Here is a 19,631-nt window from a genome sequence, read left to right on the forward strand (position 1 = left end):
ATAAACAAATATGGTTATACTAATAATAAGGCTACAGGTTTACAAAAAATATTGATATCAGTCAATTAAAGACATTCATTTTCAAAATAAAAATGATCCTTACTGACAACAGGTTATTATTTTTTGTTTATATATTCTTATTCCAGTGTGGACCAGTTGGATTGCCATCAACAGGTTAAGGTCTGTCAGACTGTAAAAGCTTATAATGTTCCAATGCTTATGCCACTGTCTCACAGTCTAAATCCAGCTTTAGAGGCATTTCCAGTGAAGTCAATTTGGTGGGAAAGATGGAATGCTGTGAGAATATTCACATTATAAGGCAAAAAAGAATAAAAAAAGAATATTCACATAAAAACATCAGGTATCAACATATTAAATCAAAAAAATCTGCACCGGTATCGGCCTTTAAAAAAATATCAGTCAAACGCTATAAAAAATGCACAACAGCAGCTCCAGCAAGGAGCACCAAGTTCTGTCATGAACTCAATGACACCACAACCTGCACTAGCAGCAGCGCTCGCTAGATGGTGACATCCTACACAAAATTCTTTTGAAATAGTGAGCTGGGTCAGTAAGGGAGAGTAGCAAAAACCTCTCAAATTTCATTTGGGAGCGCCAGAGTTTGGCTTTTAAACACAGCAGAATGGAGGACAAGCACTTCAAAGTTTCCAGTTCAGCTCCACTGGGCAAGGGCATACAAGTGCGACGGTGGACTCCCTGATGACAGATGGACTCAGAGCAGTGAAGACAAGCAGATGTTTTGGGACCCTGATCTGATCAGCGGTAGGGACTCAATACCTCCTGATGCTCGAAACTGCGCCACAACATTCAGAGACGGAGAGAGTTGGGGGAAAAACAGAACAAAACGAAGAAGGGAGAAGTAGAAGGGGGGAGTAAAAGGGGGACTGTAAGCGGAGGAGAGACATAAAAAGGAGAACGACTAAGGGGAGGGAGTGTAAGAGAAAGTGAGAGTGAGAGTGAGTGACACAGTGGGGAGCAGGAGAGCGGGGAAAGAGGAAAGAGAAAGAACTCAGAGAGGGGGAGGGAAAGTGTTTTTATCCTCGTGTGCACTCAGTCAGAGGGGTCAGTGAGTGCGATTGTTCCTAGACTGCCTGTCAAAACAGTGTGGCTACCACAGCGTCTATTCATCTCCGCCCCGCTCTGAAATGCACGCGCTCACAAACCCATACTAACTCACGCATGCATGTGCAAATGCATAAGGAGTCTCCAAAAGCTTTTAATAATGCTCTTATTAAAGCCTTAGCAACAACCCAACAACAGCATCAACACAGCTTTTTTAGACCTGCGTCACTGCACCCCCATCATCCACAGTGTTTGAGTTTCAGCTCTGTCATAAACATGCACAGGCAAGTGAATTACTGCACTGTGATAGTGGCGGGCAACTTGTCGTGGAGTGACAGAAAACACTTACTTACCAGGTAGAGAAGGAAGGTGTGCAGCCCGGTGCCAAGACCCACGGAGGAGAGGATGCCCAGGCCAACCCAGTAGGCGCACCACAGCGTCTTCTTCTCCATGTAGCGTACATACTGCAGAGGCCAGAAAGAGGGACGGTCAACCACATGGCAGAGACACATGCACAGTGTGAGGAAAACAAGAAAAAGGAGGGGAGGGGGGCACAGAGAGAGGAGGGACAGAGACAGAGTGAGAGAAGGTACGAGAATGAAAGTGTGCAAAACAGAGGGCACTTAAAAGGGTGGGAGAGGGCAAGTGAGTGGTAGAGAAAGTGAGAGAGAGAGGAAGAGAGTGAGAGAGAGACCTTTAGAGACAGAGGTTGTTGTTGAGTTTAGAGGACAGAGCCGTAGGGTAGGAGCGTTCAGTACACTGACAGAAGAACAGCACCATTATTCTTTTTGGTGGCAGCCAGCTCTTACACAACTTGTAAAGTAAGACAAGCCAATATCTCTCTATCTCTCTCCATGTTGCTCTTCCTCCTGTTCATCTGCCACTATCACTGCATCTACCACTGGGTTTACACCTCCTCCCTCAAGGCAAGGCAGGTCGTTTTTAGGAGGAAGTATGGAGTGTGTAGATTACGAGAAGAAGGGAGGGGGCTGAGGGTGTTGGGAAGTGAGGGAGGCTCTGACCTAAGACTCAATTTCCCAGGAAACCCAGCAAAACGAAAACACCAAACACTGCCTCACTCTTTGCTGGGAAGTGCAGAGCCAGCAATGGGTGATTGTTACGTACTTATTACACAACTTCTGATCCTCTTCATTTAACACTGAAAGAAAACATTTTTTGGTAGTGGGTTTCATAATACTAGTGGAAAAACCAAAATGTAAAGAAAGAGGGAAAAGTTCTATTCAGATCTATATAGCACAGTCTGCTGTGATTTACAGTGACAGAGTTAGTAGTTTGCCCTACAGACATACGAGGCTAGCAGATGTGCTTTGTAGGAGGTTAATAATTAAACTAACATGATGTAGACAAACTCACACAAGCACACACTTGTTAGAGATGATGTCCATGCAAATATCCTCTCACAGGCACACCTGTGTTGCAAATCCTCTGTGCCAATAAATATGTGGGGCAGTTGCACTACAATCAGATTTGATCATGTCATTATGCAGGACCTAAAGAAATAGTAAATGGACTGCATTAAGTAGCACTTTTAGATCTTAGTAGGACAAAGCGCTGGTGCTACTTGAGTGTCTTGCTAAAGGACACTTCAACCTGTGGACAGCAGGAGCCAGGGATCAAACCACCAACCCTCCAAGAAATAAACACCCACATTCCAGTCACTGTTATGGTGGTAAAAAAACAGGTAGAAAACTGTAACTAGCATGTAATTATATGGCAAGCAACCACCATGAAAAAAAATTGACTAAATTATACTCTCCCATGAAAGACCCAGACTTTGTGATTCATGTCTGCACGGTAGGGTTATATAAAAAATATTCAGAGTAATCAGTTACCTTCTGGTGTGTTCCTTCAATGCAGTAGGCAATGAAGAGGAGGATAAGCAGGATCAGAAGGCCAAACACAGTCTGTCTTTGCTGCCAGAGCCTGGGTGAAGGAGAAGACGAATATTAAAGTGGAAAATGATGGATGCAAATGCAATGGGGCAGAGGTGAATGGAATGCAAGACAGGGTGAAAGATGAAGAGTATGGATGACAAAGTGTGTGGACAAATGAAAAATGATTAGGAATTATTGGAAGCAAGAGGGAGACAGGATGAGTGAAATGAAATGTATTCTTGGATGGAGATAAAGGACGTCATTTTCATTTAAACTTTGTGTGAGGGAGACACCTGCTGGAAACTAATCAAACCTCTACAATTATAGATGCAACAGGTAACATAGTGTGGCAAAACTCCACCTGTTGGCAACAGAAAAATGTGTTTATTTTGTGGTACTGAGTGATTTATAAAGTATTATAATTGTGGATTGATGCATGACAAAAAAAAATCTGGTTGTTGCTGTTACAACCCCAATTCCAAAATTGGGATTCGGAAAGTTGGGATGATATGAAAAATATAATAAAAACAAAATGCAATGATTTGCAAATCTTTTGCAGCCTTCATGAAATTGTAATATATACAGCTCAAAGATATTGATGCTCAAACTGAAATGTTTGTTTTATATTCTGAATTTGATGCATACTATTTCTGTCATTAAAGTTTTGTACAGTGTCCCAACTTTTTTTTTTTTTTAAATCTGGGTTGTATTTATCATTATTATACAATTCAAGGTCAGTGGCTGGATGTAATATTTTTTAAATGGTGTTTTAAATGCACTTGGCTCAAGAGGCTGTTATGAGAATCACCCAATGCTTGCAATGTGAAAGGCACCACAGGAAAACTCAATAAGTGAACATGAATGGCTATTGATCAAGTACTGTTGTTGTCATTTGCTTGTAGTTGGCATAAGTTTGTATTTCTGGTGCCCTAAAAACATTAAAATAAATAAAATAAAATTGAACAGGGATTGGTTGTTGAGTCAAGAATGGCTAACTTGTCAGAGAACATGCCTTATTGCTTCCTGCTTCCTTGTGTGTTATGTCCAAGCAGGCAAAACTGAAAGAATAAAGCCAACCAGAAGTGCCAATAACTGCCAATCCTAAAATGGCCTCTTGAGGGTGGCTCTAAAAATGAGCAAATCCCCATAGACCCCCATAGGTTAGTTGTGTTTGCTCAGCAGAGCAAACATAACTAACCAAATTGACAGTGTAAACAAACAGGGAACTGATCCTTGTAACAGCAAGCTGAAGAAAAACGGTCTGTTCCCAGTTGGAATTTCACCTGTATCAAACTGCTTGGCAATTTGAAAGTGTAAAATGTGGCATTTTCTGGTTTTGCATTTGTGTAATGTACCGTACCTTTGCCTAAATACACCACTCCATATCCTAAAACCCTTTGGTACACTACTTTCATGCTAACAACGATGACTTTTTTTTAATTAGGGGCCGGTGCTAAGTTGCCAATAAAGTCAGAGTGGGCTAACTGTACCTACCATTATGTGGTTAGCTCAGTGCTTTTAACCCTCTATGGTACACATTATGATGCAAGTTGGGAAAAAAATGTTTGGAGTGTTTTTCACTCTTAAAATAGACTAAAATAAACATAATCTGAAGAAGTTTATCTTTTTTTTTTTTGGGGGGGGGGGGGGGGGGGGGGTTTGTTGCGGTGCACAAGTGAAAAAAATAAATAATTTAGCATCATTATTTAATAGATTCAGTAGCTTCAACAGGGTACAATTCATAACATTTTAAATTTAAAAACATTATAAAAGGAACTTTTTTTAACCAGAGGGTACCATAGTACTGTGATGTTCATCAGGTATATTCATTTAATTATATTTCAAACTTTACTGTTTTTGTTTTTCTATTGTATTATCTTCCCATAGCATTTTAATGATCATATATTCACATTTTACATTTTCCAATGTAATGTAATGTATGCATTGCTATATAACGTTAACTTGCGTTTGCCGTTAGCGTCAACTGAAAGTAAAGTTACATTTACATTAAAACTAACGTTAGTTTTACGTTATGTCACAACGTTGAAATATTTGTGTTTCAATTTTCTGCTAACACTTAACGTTACTTACATAAGTACTTTTAATAATTATGCATTATGAATTAGGGACTTAACTAGGTACTTGCTAAGCTAAAGTTAGCCAGCTAACGCGAGCATTGTAAAACTGATGTTTGCTGCTATCTAATTAGCATAAGCTAACATTGGCTGTAATGTATTATGGCTAACGACCGTCCTCAGGTAAATGCAGTTAGAAAACGTTATCTAACTTAGCTATCGACTGTGAGAACGTAGTTTGCATTTAGCCAGTCTGAATGGCAAACTGAACTGTTCTCTCTCGTTAATTAACTTACAGGTGTGTTGAGCGGCTAAACTGCGTTTGTCAAAAGTGAAAGTGACACTAATTAACGGAGTGGCACGCGAGGCACGCACCTGTGTCAGTCAGACGCTGATATACTGAAGCAGGGCCGGTTATTCCTACAGGCCACCAAGGCGGCTGCCTAGGGCGCCAAATTGGCAGGGGGCGCCCCCTTGTGGCGCCCTTAAGCATACATCTTTGTTTTAACAACATTGATTAACGAAACATTTTTTAAAAAGTCTTTACAATCAACAGATCTGTGTTTTCTCATTTATTTATTCTTATTTTCAATTCAGTTGTTGTTGGTAAAGTTCCAAAGTTTCTAAAAATTAAAATGTTGAGACCATTATATTGCCTGTATGTAGTTCATGTATCAAATATAAATGTACATTTAAATTTCATTTTTATGTTTATTTTTATTGCATTTGTATGTCTACATTTTATTTATTTTCAGTCTTTGCCATTCTTAATTTGATGAAGATCTGTGTTTTCTTATTTATTTATTCGTATTTTCAATTCAGTTGTTGTTGGTAAAGTTCCAAAGTTTCTAAAAATAAAAATGTTCTGAGACCATTACCTTGCTTGTAGTTCATGTATCAAATATTAGTGTACAGATTAGTGTACAGCATAATACATATAACATAGTGTATATCAGAATGAAAAATCTCGCAAAATCTCAATATCGCCTAGGGCAGCCAATGGGCTAGAACCGGCCCTGACTGAAGTAAAGGGGACATTTCTCACTCTTAAGCCAATGTGCTGCTGCTGCAGTTCAGTTGTTTCACTGCATATATTATCTATTATATAAGACAGCCTGTTCTACTTCCTGATGTTGTTTTGTGTGGCTTTACTGAGAATGAAATACAGAACAAAGAGTCTCTCAAGGCTGAACCAAATACAATGTGAGGAGTAATAAGATAGCATTTCAGACCTAATATTTAGCCTAACAGTAACACCACCAACTTGCAGTGTCCACTAAAAAAAACTCTTTAAACTGGCACCAACTGTATCAGACTTTTATTGTGTATATGATTTTTAAATGCAGAATTAGCAGTAATTTGACCACAATGACTTCTTCCAAAATAAGAGTACCTCCCATACCTCCATTCCAATCCCCCCTTTTGTTTCACAACCATTGTCCCTATTGACATCTTAAATAAAACAAGTGCAGAGCCCAGAGGGCTCCCTGTGCATATGCTATAAATTACAAACCACTTCTATCAACATTCAGGATAAACTTCTCTCCACGCTCGTAATGTGTTCCCCTGTATCCCCCCTGCAGCAGTTACAACCCATGTGTTTTCAGTGTTGGTGAACAGCAGCTTCTCTCTGTCAGAACACAGCTCGTGGTGCTTGTGGCTTACCACATCCTCTTGTAGTTTAGAAAATAAACACGTTGTCCTCACACACTTAACCACAAAGGCCTCCCTGAGCGTACACTCTGACCTTCTTCTAGGTACTCTGTGTCAACAACGGTTATTACGTGTGTAAAAGATGTGTTGAGCAACAAGGGGAATTCATCATCAAAGCACATTCTGATCTTGTCTGCTCTGATGCTGTTGCTTTTAGGGCGAGGTGGCATCAGTTTGTGAGGTGGAAAGACCTTGCCACCAACTCAATCAGCAGTAAGAATGAGAAGTTATGAGGGGGGAAAGAGATAAGATCATCCTTTGTGCTGTATTATAGGCTCCATTAGGCATCAGACTGAAGACTAAACTATGAGGGAGAAGGCCTTCTGGTCTGATAGCACTGAGACAGTCAAGGTCACCTCCTGTCTGGTTTTATGTGTGTGTTTGTGTATTTGTGTGTGTGCCAGGGAGAGAGTGTGAAGAGCGTATGATTGGGGGGTTTTTCACAACCATCATGTCCTCTTTTTGCCTGAGACTGACAAGCAACACAAGCACCTCTATAAATAAAACTGACACAAAAACATTGCTTAGCTGCTCTGCCCTACAAAGCCTAACTGCAGTAATTACACTTTTGGTTGAAATTGAGTTATAACTAAAAATGAACTCCTTGATGTCTGTTTTATCTTGTGAAAAAGTTTTAGATTTCAATTTTGCTTATTTTCTGAGAAATAATTATATAAAAAATTGCAGTAACTACAAAATCCAACTCAAAACCAAAGCAGACAGCAGTAACTTCACTTTGACTGTGATCCAGTGCAGCCTTGAATTTCTTCATTGTGTTAATTAGTGAAGACAAGAATAATAGAAATTGTAAGTTTATTTGATGGGAAATTATTATCTAGATAGTGATTAAGTAAAAAGGTGAGATAAATTATATTAAGACTAAAATAGAGCATTACTTTATAATAGTACGCCTAAAATACAGAAATCTTTAAAAAAGAGTTGTTAAACACTTTTAAATACACTTATAACAAAATCAATTTGAGAATGTTTATTCACTGAAAACAAAATATAAAAGCTGACAGAAGACAACAACATTGCACTCTGTTCTTGTTTTTACTATTAGAACCTTTTACAGCAAAACCAGAGTGCAGTAACTACATTTTTGGGGTCAAAGGTCAAATAAATCGTCATGCTTTTTAGCATGCATAAAAATGACATCATCAATACTTGTAGAAATAAGTAAAAGATGGAATATAAAAAACATTATTTTCTGCAGTTGGCTTTGTAGGGCAGTGCTGTCAGCACCATAGTGGTGTCAACACATTCATAATAATAATAATAATAATAATCATTATTAGAGATGCACCAATACTGATACTGCTATTGGATATAAATGTTTATGGAATTTCTCCAAACAACTTCTACATCATATCCTGCATGTTGAAGTTCAGCTTGCATAGAAAGTCAAAAAATTACCTTTTTCATTTTAGTGTCTCACTAAATTGCTTTTCCCACAAACATCAGTTTGACTCTGTAAATTCCATGGCAGACTTTTATTAATTTTGTGAAAAATGAAGGAAAAATACTAAAGGGCAGTGCTTTTAGATGAGGTTGCATCCTACCCTTGTTCTCACCTCCACAGCGACTCTTTAAGGGTGATGAGCAGCTCCAGAGTGAAGTAGTGGAGTGTCAGCAGAGGTCTCTTCCATAATACCAGAGCTTCACGCTCCTCACTGTCCCTCTGTTTCCTCTCATCCACAGGCAGCTCTGAGTCTAGCAGCACAGAAAAAAACACATGAAGAAATAACATTTTTAACTAAAAATCATGAAAATACATGTCATCACCCTGTTAAAACAATCACCTAGAACTCATTTTTTCAAGTTTTGCAGGAAACACAAAAAACTTCACCAAAAGTGTAACATATTACATTTATTGATAATTTCACTCAAAAAGGATGTAACAAAGGATGGCGATTGGCATAGTAATAACACTGTGTGGAAATGATGTAACTTAAGAGAAATAAATAGCAAAAAGCAAGATATGGTAATGCTTTATTTTGAAGGTGTTGACATAAGAGTCACACAAGCCTGTCAGAAACATGACATGACAAGTATCATGAGCATTAATGTTACTTCAAAGTGTCATTAATGTTCATGACACATCCCATGTCATATTCATGACACGCTAATGTCACTCTTAAGTAGACACCTTCAAAATAAAGTGTTACCATATCTTGCTTAAGTCACAAAGGCATGTTCAAAAAATTGCCTCAGTCACATTTTATTTTGACTTAGGCATAATAAATAAGTAAGTCACACACTTGACAAAGGCCATTATCTTAAAGGGGTAAAATCACATGATCTGATCAACTGAGGATGAAGGCGATTTTACCATAGGTGAGCAGCATCATGAGGAGATGATTTAGGCAAAAAAAAAAAAAATTTTGACAAAAATGACTTAGGCGATTATTTTAACAGTGTGGCAATGCTTAACATGTTTTCAGAGGCATTTACTACTGATACACTAAAAATACAAGTATATTTAAGCATGGGCTTGATCAGCTGTGTATCAGATGTCTTTTGTTTTACCAGTCAGCTCTCCATTCTGCCGCTCCTTGACACCAAGTTGCCTCTGAGGTAGTTCATCTTCTGCTCCATACTCTGCCATCTCATTGACCTGCTGAGAGAAGAGATGGGCCTTCAGCACAGAATCATACACTCCATACTGTTCAATACTCACTCACATGGGTTTAGATAAAATACAGACTCCGCACTGAAACATGCATCACCCCGAATGACTCTGTATGTACACACACTCACTTCACACCGTGTCGTCCTGCTCCTGTGTCCTGCAGATTACAGGTAACCCAATAAGGCCTGTGGATGATCTAATGAGTTCTTTAATTAGCATCAATGTTGACACTTGGAGTTCATTTAAGTCTGTGTGTACATTCAATAATAAGTCCACCTCCCTTGCTGATTGAAAGGTGTACATGGAAGGAAAAGTGATGTGTTTAAAATACGGGTCAAATAGTATTAGGATGAGATCCAGCTTTTGTGTTCTTTATTTTATTACACTGACTTGGAGGAGATCTACACACATCTAAAAACATGTGCACATCTCACTACAGAGCCTCGGGGCTCTCAGGAATCTGTCAGTGAGCAGTGGGATGGGGACTCTGACACGGAGGTATGCAGTTTACCATCTGGTGGAATTGTCAGTCTCTCTCTCTCTCTCTCTCTCTCTCTTAATCCCTCTATCCTGTGCCCTAGGTCTGGGCCTCTGGCTCCAGTTTCCATGCATTCACACTCTCTGAGCTGTCAGGCAACAGACACTGTACAGCACTCATATCACACCAGCAGTGGTGGACTCTGGCTGTCTGAGTGGCAGGGGCCAAAAAAATAAAGAGGGCACCAGCTGCATGCAGTGGGGCACCTGCACACAGAGCGTTTACTAGCATGTTTCAGCCTATTGTCTTCTATATTATGAAGCCATTTTGGAGGGCTCTTCACTACATTTTCTCCATTTAAGAGCACACTTGGGGGGACTTTATCATGTTTTCTCTACTGGATGGCCATTTAAAGGCACTTCATCCCATTTTCTCCATTTGAGGGCACAAATGTACATTTTCTTTACTAAAAAATCACCCAAGAGGGCACTTTATTACATTTTTTCCATTTAAAGGCCACCCTGAAATGGCATTTTATAATGTTTTCTCCATTTAAGGCCACCCTGGAAGACACTTTAACGTGTTTTCTCCATTTAAGTCCCCTGAGAGGTCACTTCCTCCTTTTTCCCACATTTCCAATAATTGTATTTTGCTGAAGTGACCTAAAAAGCCAGCTTCATCAAGCACATTCAGATGCTACTGGGAGGTCCAGCATGTGAAGGTGTTATGTGTATGTCTTGAAGGACAACTACACACACATACACACACACACACACACACACACACACACACACACACACATTATGGCCACTGAACAATGAGACTGTGGGTACTCTGCAGTCTGATCCGGGCAAATGAAGCCTCACACAGAGGAAAATAACAACCTTCTCAGACAATTAGCCTGCAAGCCATTTGTAGAGCTGCTCTTGGCCTTCTCAGGGAACCACAAACAAAAGCTTTTCATCACAGACCTTAAACCTTGAACACACACGCTCACACCAGAAGCACTGTGCCAATGCCTCATGCCCAATAGCATCTAATACACTCTATCATTTCCCTTCTGGCACTGACAAGAACAATGCACTGTACAGCAAAAGGGCTCAACAAATGTGTAAGATATTGTAAGCAACTGTAATAATAGAAACTGGTGGTGACTTTGTGCAAAACATGCACCTCAGCTGCTAGTGTACTTTATTTACAAAATATTTAATTTGCTCATTAATCAAAAGTCATGCAGTCGTACATTATTCACAGTCAATACCTAGTAAACAGCTTCATAACAACACTACTGCTTATGTGAAACACAGTAGCTCAGCACTGCTCGAGCACTCGATTGCGCAATCGCTTCTACCAAAACAACTCAGACCTGTTGAGTAACTCTTGTGCGAGGGACAATGAGGAACTCAACACAGAGCATGTAACCTCCAGGATGAGAAACTTGATAAGCTGCAATCAATTTTCCCATTTCAAACAGAGAGATACATTTACAAAGTGTAAAATAAAGCATTATGTACTAATACATTAGGCTGTAGTGTATGTACTAATTCATTAGGCTGTAGTGTAACAGCCTAATACATTTTAGCAGTGCATTATGCAGAGAGGGTAAACTCACCGTTCAGCTGATGTTTTATCCACAATAAAGTCTGAGCTCAAATGAAACCTGTGGTGCAGCCCCAGTGGCAATGTAGGGCAAAAGTGTGCTACCCATGAACTGCATCATAACTTGAGTGGAGGGTGTGGTGATGGAGGGGGCCAGTGAGGGATCGAGTACTGATACAGAGTTGCCGGGGGAGGAGTGAGCGGGCTGATAGAAGAGAGACACAGAAAGAGGGGGAGATTTCATCATTTGCTTGGTAGAACCTCCAGAGAGCCAGTCTAATTAAAGGTCTATAAATAAGTGGAACACTTTCCTGGAGCGCACTTCTAACACTTCTCAGTCCTCAGTAGGGTTCACAAAGACTGAATGAATGGCATTTGGGCAAAGAGAGCCAGCTAATTCCCAAATGGAAAAAAAATAGAAAAACACCTCAGGACATAACATTTTTTCAGGTCATAACTAGAGACAGAAAACCTCAACTGTATGTCACCATGTTTTAGTATCGGTGTCATCTTATTTATCGGAGTGAGAGAAGTATTTCAGCTAACTTTTTTGGTGATTGTTTTTCAGCAAGTCGTTCTGTCTCCACAGGTGGAAGTTTTATTTGGAAGATGCAGTTTGTTCCCTAAGAACTGAGTCAGTTTTGAGGGGACACAGCCTTCTCTTCTTACAATACAGGACGTAAATGACTCTAATGCAAAACATCAATAATATCTGTGTCATGCACAGACATTAGAGTCTGCCCAGACATCTAAGGTCAGGTCAGTTACTTGCTGTTAGGTCTTGACCTTAAATTTCTTTAGTTCATGAAAGGGAAGCAACTTTTTTAAAAGAAAGTTTGTCAAAGACACAGCACCGAAGCAAGAGCAACAAATTTTCCACAGCAGTTTCAGGCAGAAACAGTGACGCAGTAAGGTGTCACAGTACTTAGACATTTAAGTATAAGGATTTTTATCCGTGTCAAAAGTGAGGTTTTTCAAAATAAATATATAAAGTACCCAGCAAAAGCATCCAGTACACTCAGGAAAATATATTGCTGTATCTTCTGTCACTTGAACAATAGCATTGAAGTTCTGACCCAGTAACAGTATCATTTTAGCCTACTTTCCTGAAAAAAGAGGTTGAATAGTACTATCTAAAAATCAGCACTTCCCCACTTATGATGTTATGATTTTGTGGAAAATTTGGACCTGTTATCAATGTTTCTGTTAAATTATAGTGTGAAATAATTTCTGAAAATATAGGCAAACATTCACACTTATTCAGTTTACATATTCCAATTTATTCCAGGGTCATCCACAACACTTTACATTCATACGGACAAGAAAAAGTCTTCTCAGACAAGTGACATACGCAGTGGTCTCAGTTTACAGCAGCATATCAGCCCATATACAGCACACTATCTATAGGCTGGATTTTGGCAGTCACTGTTCATTCTGGTTAATGTCATGTTTAATAATGCATGCTGCTCTAAGCTTGCCAGCTTAAGCTGTATCTGTAAATGTATATAGAGAGGACTTTACTGCTACAAAAATTACATTCTGATATCTTCATTGAATAGATAAGGTGAAGGAGATTGTGAAAAAATGGTTTCATGTAAGATTTCCACATTTCTCCTGGGTTCTATTTTCAGGTGCTTGTAGTTCCCTACTTTTCTCAATAGAGAGCAGTGTTGGCTTAAAAGTTAATATTGAACTTGCACTTAAACTGTCTTTTAGTTCTATTAATATTAGAATAAAAATATCAATATATAATAAACAATATATATAATTACTACAAAGTGGCATTTTTATTCAGTTCTTGGGGTGTTTTTTAAATACTTTATTCAGACATTGACAATGCGACACAACATATACATTTAACATATCAGTTGAAACCAGTGGTGGAATGTAACATTTACTCCACTACTGTACTTAAGTACAATTTTGAGGTATTTGTACTTTACTTGAGTATTTCCATTTATGCAACTTTATACCTCTACTCCACTACATTTAGAGGCAATATAATACTTTTAACTCCACTACATTTAGAGACAAATATTATACTTTTTACTCCACTACATTTAGCTGACAGCTTTAGTTAAAAAAACACAAACAATTTAAAGTGATTACAAACTTTTATGAATTCAACCACAAAACAGTATATTCGTCGTCAGAAATAGCCATACCAGACAACATTATAATGATGCTTACATAAATGCATCAATAATAATAATACTCTAATAATATATTCAGAATATGTAAAACAATCTGCATAAGGAGTACTTTTACTTTTGATACTCAAAGTACATTTTGATGCAGATACTTTTACTTCAGTAAGTTTTGAATGCAGGACTTTTACTGTAGTGGAGTAATTCTGCAGTGTGGTATTAGTACTTTTACTGAAGTATAATGGATCTGGTTTTAAAGAATTACTTAGACTATGCTTTAATATCAATGACAATTTATGCACATTCTGTGAAAATGACATTGAGACCATGTCTTCTTCTCATGTGATGTGAAACAAACATTCTGGGTGAACATTCACAATTGGATTAAACAAAAAAAACATGTTATTTCCAGCTGCTATCTCTAGAGAGGATGTCACTTTCGGTATGCTTTTGCAAAACAAAAACGATAAACTATGTTGCAACGTTATCCTTTGTTTAGCAAAATTTTTCATCCACAAGAATAGAGTTATGAAATCATCCCCCAAATTTATTGTCTTCATGAATGAATTCAAATTGTACTTAAAATCTCTAAAAATTCAATAACAATAACAAAGGCACAAAAATTATATGATCTCTTGAAAAATGTTTCTAAAACTAATTCAAATCCCCCCTCTTGAAAACAACATTTAGACTGTTTTATATGAATTTTATTTTTATCTATTTATTTTTGTATTTATTTTTTATTTTATTTCAACTGCTCTGAATTTACAATATTGATGATTGATTAATATTGAAGTTTTACTGTTGATTGATGTTCACCTAGAACGCTTTCTACACTTGTATGTACTGTGAAAAACGTGCCATAAATGTTTATTTTTTATAATTTTCAATAAAGCATTGAAAAATATTAAGGCTCTGGTTTTGACAAGTCGCGGAGCTGTGACGCCATCACCAAGAGACCATACTAAAAGTAGATGAAGCTTCATACATACTGCTAGCACGTTGAAGAAACCAGCAGGTATGAAATATAACCAGTGTAATCCGCTTTCTGTCAATTCTGCAGCATTATGGGGGCGTTTAATGTATGAGCATATGTGTTTTTGTTGGCAAAGTGTTATATATTGTACTGAAGCGGTGTTTTTTTTTTAAGTAAGCGGTCTTCCTTCCAGCTAGGAAGCTAACGTTAGCCAGGCCGGCTCCACTTGTAAAGTTAGTTAGCTTTAGCTTTTTAGCCCACAAAGATTTAGTTAGTTTACAAAAGCATAGCGTTGGTAAAATCTTAAATCAGTGATATATTCACATGCGGAATTAAATTCCAAAAATATATTTTACAGGCAGTTACCCAACATTGTTAGAATAACTTTAATTGTTTTATATGCGCAGTAAACTTGATGCTGAGCTCTTTAACAGTTAATGATGTTTTCAACTGCTGCTTCAAACGTTTAGAATCAACTTAAATCTACAGTCAGGGAAACATTATTAGACCACCCTTGTTTATTTCATTGCATTTGTTCATGTTAATCCCTGGTAAAACTAAATCTACATTTTTTGGACAAATATAATGATAACAACAAAATAACTCATAAACGTTTAATTTAAGAGCTGATATCTAGATATTTTTCATGGTTTTCTTGATAACAACCAAAATCATTATCAAGGAAACCATGGAAAATGGCTAGATATTAGTTCTTATGAGCTATTTTTGTTATTATATTTGCCAAAACAAATGTACCTTTAGTTCCACAGGCATTGAAATGAACAAGAAATTGAAGAAAAAAGGTTGTGTTTAATACTTTCCATTACTGTATTTTTGGTAATTTTGTGTCTTTTTTTGGTCATTTTTACATCTATTTCTGATCAATTTGTTTCTATTTTGATAATTTTGTCATTTTGTATCTTTTTTACATCTACAGTCTTTGAAACATTGTTGATAATAACCAAAATCATTATCAAGAAAACCATGAAAAATGTCTAGATATCAGCTCTTAAATTAAACTCTTATGAACTATTATTATTATATTTGCCCAAACAAATGTACCTTTAGTTGTACAGGCATTGAAATGAACAAGAAAATTAAGAAAACAAAAGTGGTCAAATATTTTTTTCCATGACTGTATATGTTGCTCACTGACTTTTTGTGTGTAGGTGTGACATAGACTTACTATTATTTTCTGTTATTTTTGCAGGCTAACAATATGGACTTGCTCTATGGTCCAGTGGGCCTGGGAGTAGTCGCAGGACTGGGCTGTGGGCTCCTCCTCGGTTGGCACCTTCGAGCTCGCCTCGCCCCGATGACCAAAAGCGTGACGGCAGCGGTGGGGAACGGCGCGGGTGAAGCAAGCGTGATGGGAGAAGGAGGCGAGTTCAAGATGATACTCGTGGTCCGAAATGACCTGAAGATGGGTAAAGGGAAGGTGGCTGCTCAGTGCTCTCATGCGGCTGTATCGGCTTACAAACAGGTTCAGCGCAGGAACCCTGAGCTCCTCAAACAGTGGGAGTACTGCGGCCAGCCCAAGGTGGTGGTGAAGGCCCCTGATGAGGACACCCTGATTGATCTGCTGAGTCATGCCAAAGAAGTGGGACTTCCCGTCAGCCTGATTCAGGATGCAGGAAGGACACAAATTGCGCCTGGATCACGCACCGTGCTGGGTATCGGTCCAGGCCCAGCTGATCTCGTTGATAAAGTCACTGGAGACTTGAAGCTCTACTAGAGTTCCAGCCTGCATCTGTTGGACTTGTATACAGTCTCTTATATAAATATTGCAATGTAAACTAAGTTGGGCTACATTGAGTTTATATTTTTATACAACAATTGACTCAATTACATGTTTACTACTTGAATATTTTTTGGTGCATTTTTTTGCCTATCACATTTGTTGCAGGAATAACAGCTAATACAATAACAATATGTATGCCTTTACTGTGATACTTCTGTGACAATGACAAAAATACACCACACACTGTTGATGTTCAGTGTTCTGAACACAATTCTGCTAAACCTGTCTGAAGACATGATGCACAGAGGAAATGGATGAAAATGATTGTTTATCTTATTACAATCCCAGTACAATAAAATACCTTTTCACTGCATACATGTTGACTTGTCAGCTGAAGTGTTCACTAATAACATTAATAATGGCTTGGTTCAATCACTGAGCATAGAATTTGCTATGAATGTCATTGATTACACCTGTGCTATAAATAAGTATACATCAAGCCAAACTTTAATCTCACAACATTAATTCTATAATATAATTATATTGTAAAATATTTTACTTTAGAATGCCATGTATCTCACTGCCATCAACAATTTGAGCTGGCATTTTGCAGTTCAGCATTAGATCTGTCATGTAATTTTTCTGGATATTTGGTTTTTGTTATAAAATTATGAGGTATCTTAAATACTTTCCTTGTCTTAAGTGCTGCATTACAGCTAAAATTCCTGAAAATAGTTTCTATTAGATAACTAAAAGAATGAAAGTCTCTATATAATCGGTCATCATATCCACGCTTTGTGTGCTTCTGCTTTTATCATCTGAACAAAACAGGAATCACTGTTTTCCAGTTGTTTTCAGCAGATATGATCATGTTACTACTGGTCTGCTTTACTTCTGGCACCCTCTGATTTTTTACCACCAGAGGGTGCTAGAATTACATCCTTAAGCATTAACTGAGCCTTACACTGCAGCATATCAAAATCATAAACATTACAATACGCATACTACCATACTATTTAGTACTTAAGAAGATTTAGTATGTCCCAATTAATAGTATGCATCCGGTCACATTCTGCAGTATGCAAGCCGACGTGCTTTTCTGGTTATTCTAACACCCAAAATTCTGAGAACGTATGAGCCATACAGTAAAAGTTCAAGGCGCCATGTTGTGAAGTCGTATGTCCCATTGTATGTGCACTGCATGCAACAGTACGTACTTTTAAAGGTCAGCTGCAGCATGCACTAAAGAAAGCAGTATAAGGAACATGTTACAGTCCAATCCAACAACAGATTATAGCGTCAACACCATGGATACAGATGAATCAAGAGCTCTCTGACAGTTTTGATAATTATGAGAGCCAAGCTTCACTGCAGATACGATGTAGTGAACTGTACTGTTAACAAGGTTGTTTTAAAGTTATGTTAGCTTAGCTCAAACCTCTTGAGGTTTCTTTGACATTCAATTCTACTGAAGCCTGTACAAGTTCAGGCCGGCTCTGGCAGATCCCAGGTCAGAGTTCATCTTCTGCCCTGCAAATTTGCAAAGTCAGTCGACAGAAATGCTGATACGTTTTTTTTTTTTTTTTTTTTAAATAGTTGTTGTAAAAAGTTGTTATAGTGGGTGTGTAATCACATTTTTTTGTGCAATATTAAGTTGGACAACAAACTGCAGCACCTCTCATACACCTTTCCCCCCATGATTGCTCTTTGTGGTGTTTATTTATAATTCCTATTGGAACCATGACATCACTCCCTCTTTTTGCCGCTGAATGGTGTTCTTCTCCTCCTCATGACTGTATATGTAAGACACAATCAGACTGTTCTTGACAAACAAGAAGCTTTTATTTTTTTAAGTGGAAAACAAAACCGCTGTTTCATTCATTATGATCCTGATTATGCACAATCAAGTATCTTAAGTGCACAATTTAAATCTAAGGTAATTTAGATAAGAATATAAGTTCAAAGGAGTTAATGATTGATTTTCCTGTATACACGCAAGCCTTTGATAAAAACTTCAAATTACCACAAGTCCTGTGATATTGTTTCTCAATTGGATGGGCGGGTCAACTGAAACGGTAAAAGGCAACCCTCGAGGGGAAGGTTAAAGGAGAATAAAGTTTGAAAAATCTCTCTCTTGTGCACTCAGTAACAGTGACCTAAAATGATATCCAGCAGAAACAAACCGCAGCATAAAGAGGGGGCATGTTAGTCAAACACGAACAGGTCTGCAGTCCCTCCTGAGGTGGAATGGTCCCACATTAAGAGTAGTATTTAAAGCACATGGAAATGTCTGAATGAAAATTTGTTTTGTGCTGCATAGGCTTTGCTGGAAAGAATCAAACTTTCCCGTAAATCATATGGAAAATACTCTCTTGGGATTTCTTCAGCCCTGAAGTGTGTGTGGGGACATGACTGGTACAACGTAGTGTTTCAGGATTGTGGTCATGGAGGCGGCAGTTTCATGTTCAAATATAGAAGAACACAGTAGCGTTTTTTTTTGTGTCTGAATATACAATAATTAAATGCATTTTACAGTCGGACAAAAGAAGCTGCTCACACACATCAAAAGGAAGAGGTTCTACATTAATTTCTTCTCACTACAGAGTGCAAATCAGATGCTTCACAACAGACCATGTTTTTAAACTGAGAAGAGGACTAGCTCTTCCCACAAGCCCCCCATTGTACATAAACCATTTCCCATTCAAATAAAATAGACAAAAGAAAAATTAATCTAGTCAATACGGAATGTGAGAAAAATTAATCTTTGTGATTCAATCTTTTTCTTTGACAACAGAAATAAAACTGAGTCCTTCATGACAGTTTAAAAAAAAAGAAAAGGGGAAAAAAAAAAGAAAATCAGAAAAAAAGGGTTGTCTGTATTATCCCCCGCTCCCTGTGGAGGGCAGAGGGAGACACTACTGGTCTGGTGAAGGACTGAGGGAGATGGATGGATGGTTGCTCCAGCCTGCATGTGGAGAGAAAGGGGTGGGGGTCTTTACATGCCGTAGCCAAAGCCTGGCTGAGCTGCTGGCTGACTGTATCCTGCAGGCGCCTGGTAGCCGTAGCCATAAGGTTGCTGAGGAGCCACAGGTACGCTGGGGCCCGCTGTCAGCATCAGCTGGGGTGTGCCTGCAAGATACAAACAGGAAAGGTTTCAGACGCGTATTATTTTAACACAGTTCTGATGTGTTTGATGACATTTTACTTTCTGTTCTCAGCTGTTGCCAAATAACTACTATCGCTGCTTTGTGCCTGTTGTGGAAGTCTGAGATATGTCGGAAAACCAAACGCT

At 38.3% G+C, this 19,631-nt stretch overlaps 3 protein-coding genes across 9 annotated transcripts in view; 1 reads left to right on the plus strand and 2 right to left on the minus strand.

Moving 5' to 3' along the window:
• LOC131986535 (vacuole membrane protein 1-like) overlaps positions 1–11,522 on the minus strand; it is a 65,907-nt gene extending 54,385 nt beyond the window's left edge. For 2 of the 7 annotated variants that reach the window (XM_059351540.1, XM_059351534.1), the window contains exons 1-5: positions 11,489–11,522; positions 9,296–9,386; positions 8,341–8,479; positions 2,937–3,027; positions 1,437–1,547 (exon numbers count right to left, since the gene is read on the minus strand). In XM_059351540.1, coding sequence (XP_059207523.1) covers positions 1,437–1,547; positions 2,937–3,027; positions 8,341–8,479; positions 9,296–9,374 — 420 coding nt within the window. In that variant the 5' untranslated portion in view covers positions 9,375–9,386; positions 11,489–11,522. The remainder of the gene's footprint in view (positions 1–1,436; positions 1,548–2,936; positions 3,028–8,340; positions 8,480–9,295; positions 9,387–11,488) is intronic. The other 5 variants (XM_059351538.1, XM_059351541.1, XM_059351539.1 and 2 more) reach the window with 5 other exon arrangements.
• A 3,005-nt stretch (positions 11,523–14,527) lies between these two features.
• Positions 14,528–16,718, plus strand: ptrh2 (peptidyl-tRNA hydrolase 2). The gene is made up of 2 exons (XM_059351636.1): positions 14,528–14,640; positions 15,809–16,718. The coding sequence occupies exon 2, from the start codon at positions 15,818–15,820 to the stop codon at positions 16,331–16,333; it is 516 nt and encodes a 171-aa protein (XP_059207619.1). The 5' UTR covers positions 14,528–14,640; positions 15,809–15,817; the 3' UTR covers positions 16,334–16,718.
• Positions 16,719–18,159: 1,441 nt separating this feature from the next.
• Positions 18,160–19,631, minus strand: part of cltca (clathrin, heavy chain a (Hc)) — a 37,663-nt gene continuing 36,191 nt past the window's right edge. The window contains exon 30 of the mRNA XM_059351044.1: positions 18,160–19,468. Within this exon, the coding sequence (XP_059207027.1) occupies positions 19,335–19,468 (134 nt within the window). The 3' untranslated portion in view covers positions 18,160–19,334. The remainder of the gene's footprint in view (positions 19,469–19,631) is intronic.

This window comes from Centropristis striata, chromosome 15 (assembly GCF_030273125.1).
Source record: "Centropristis striata isolate RG_2023a ecotype Rhode Island chromosome 15, C.striata_1.0, whole genome shotgun sequence".
NCBI classification, from domain to species: Eukaryota; Metazoa; Chordata; class Actinopteri; order Perciformes; family Serranidae; genus Centropristis; species Centropristis striata.

Excerpts from the sequence above, each read along its gene's own strand:
- ptrh2 (XM_059351636.1), top strand. The coding sequence starts at position 15,818 with ATGGACTTGCTCTATGGTCCAGTGGGCCTGGGAGTAGTCGCAGGACTG.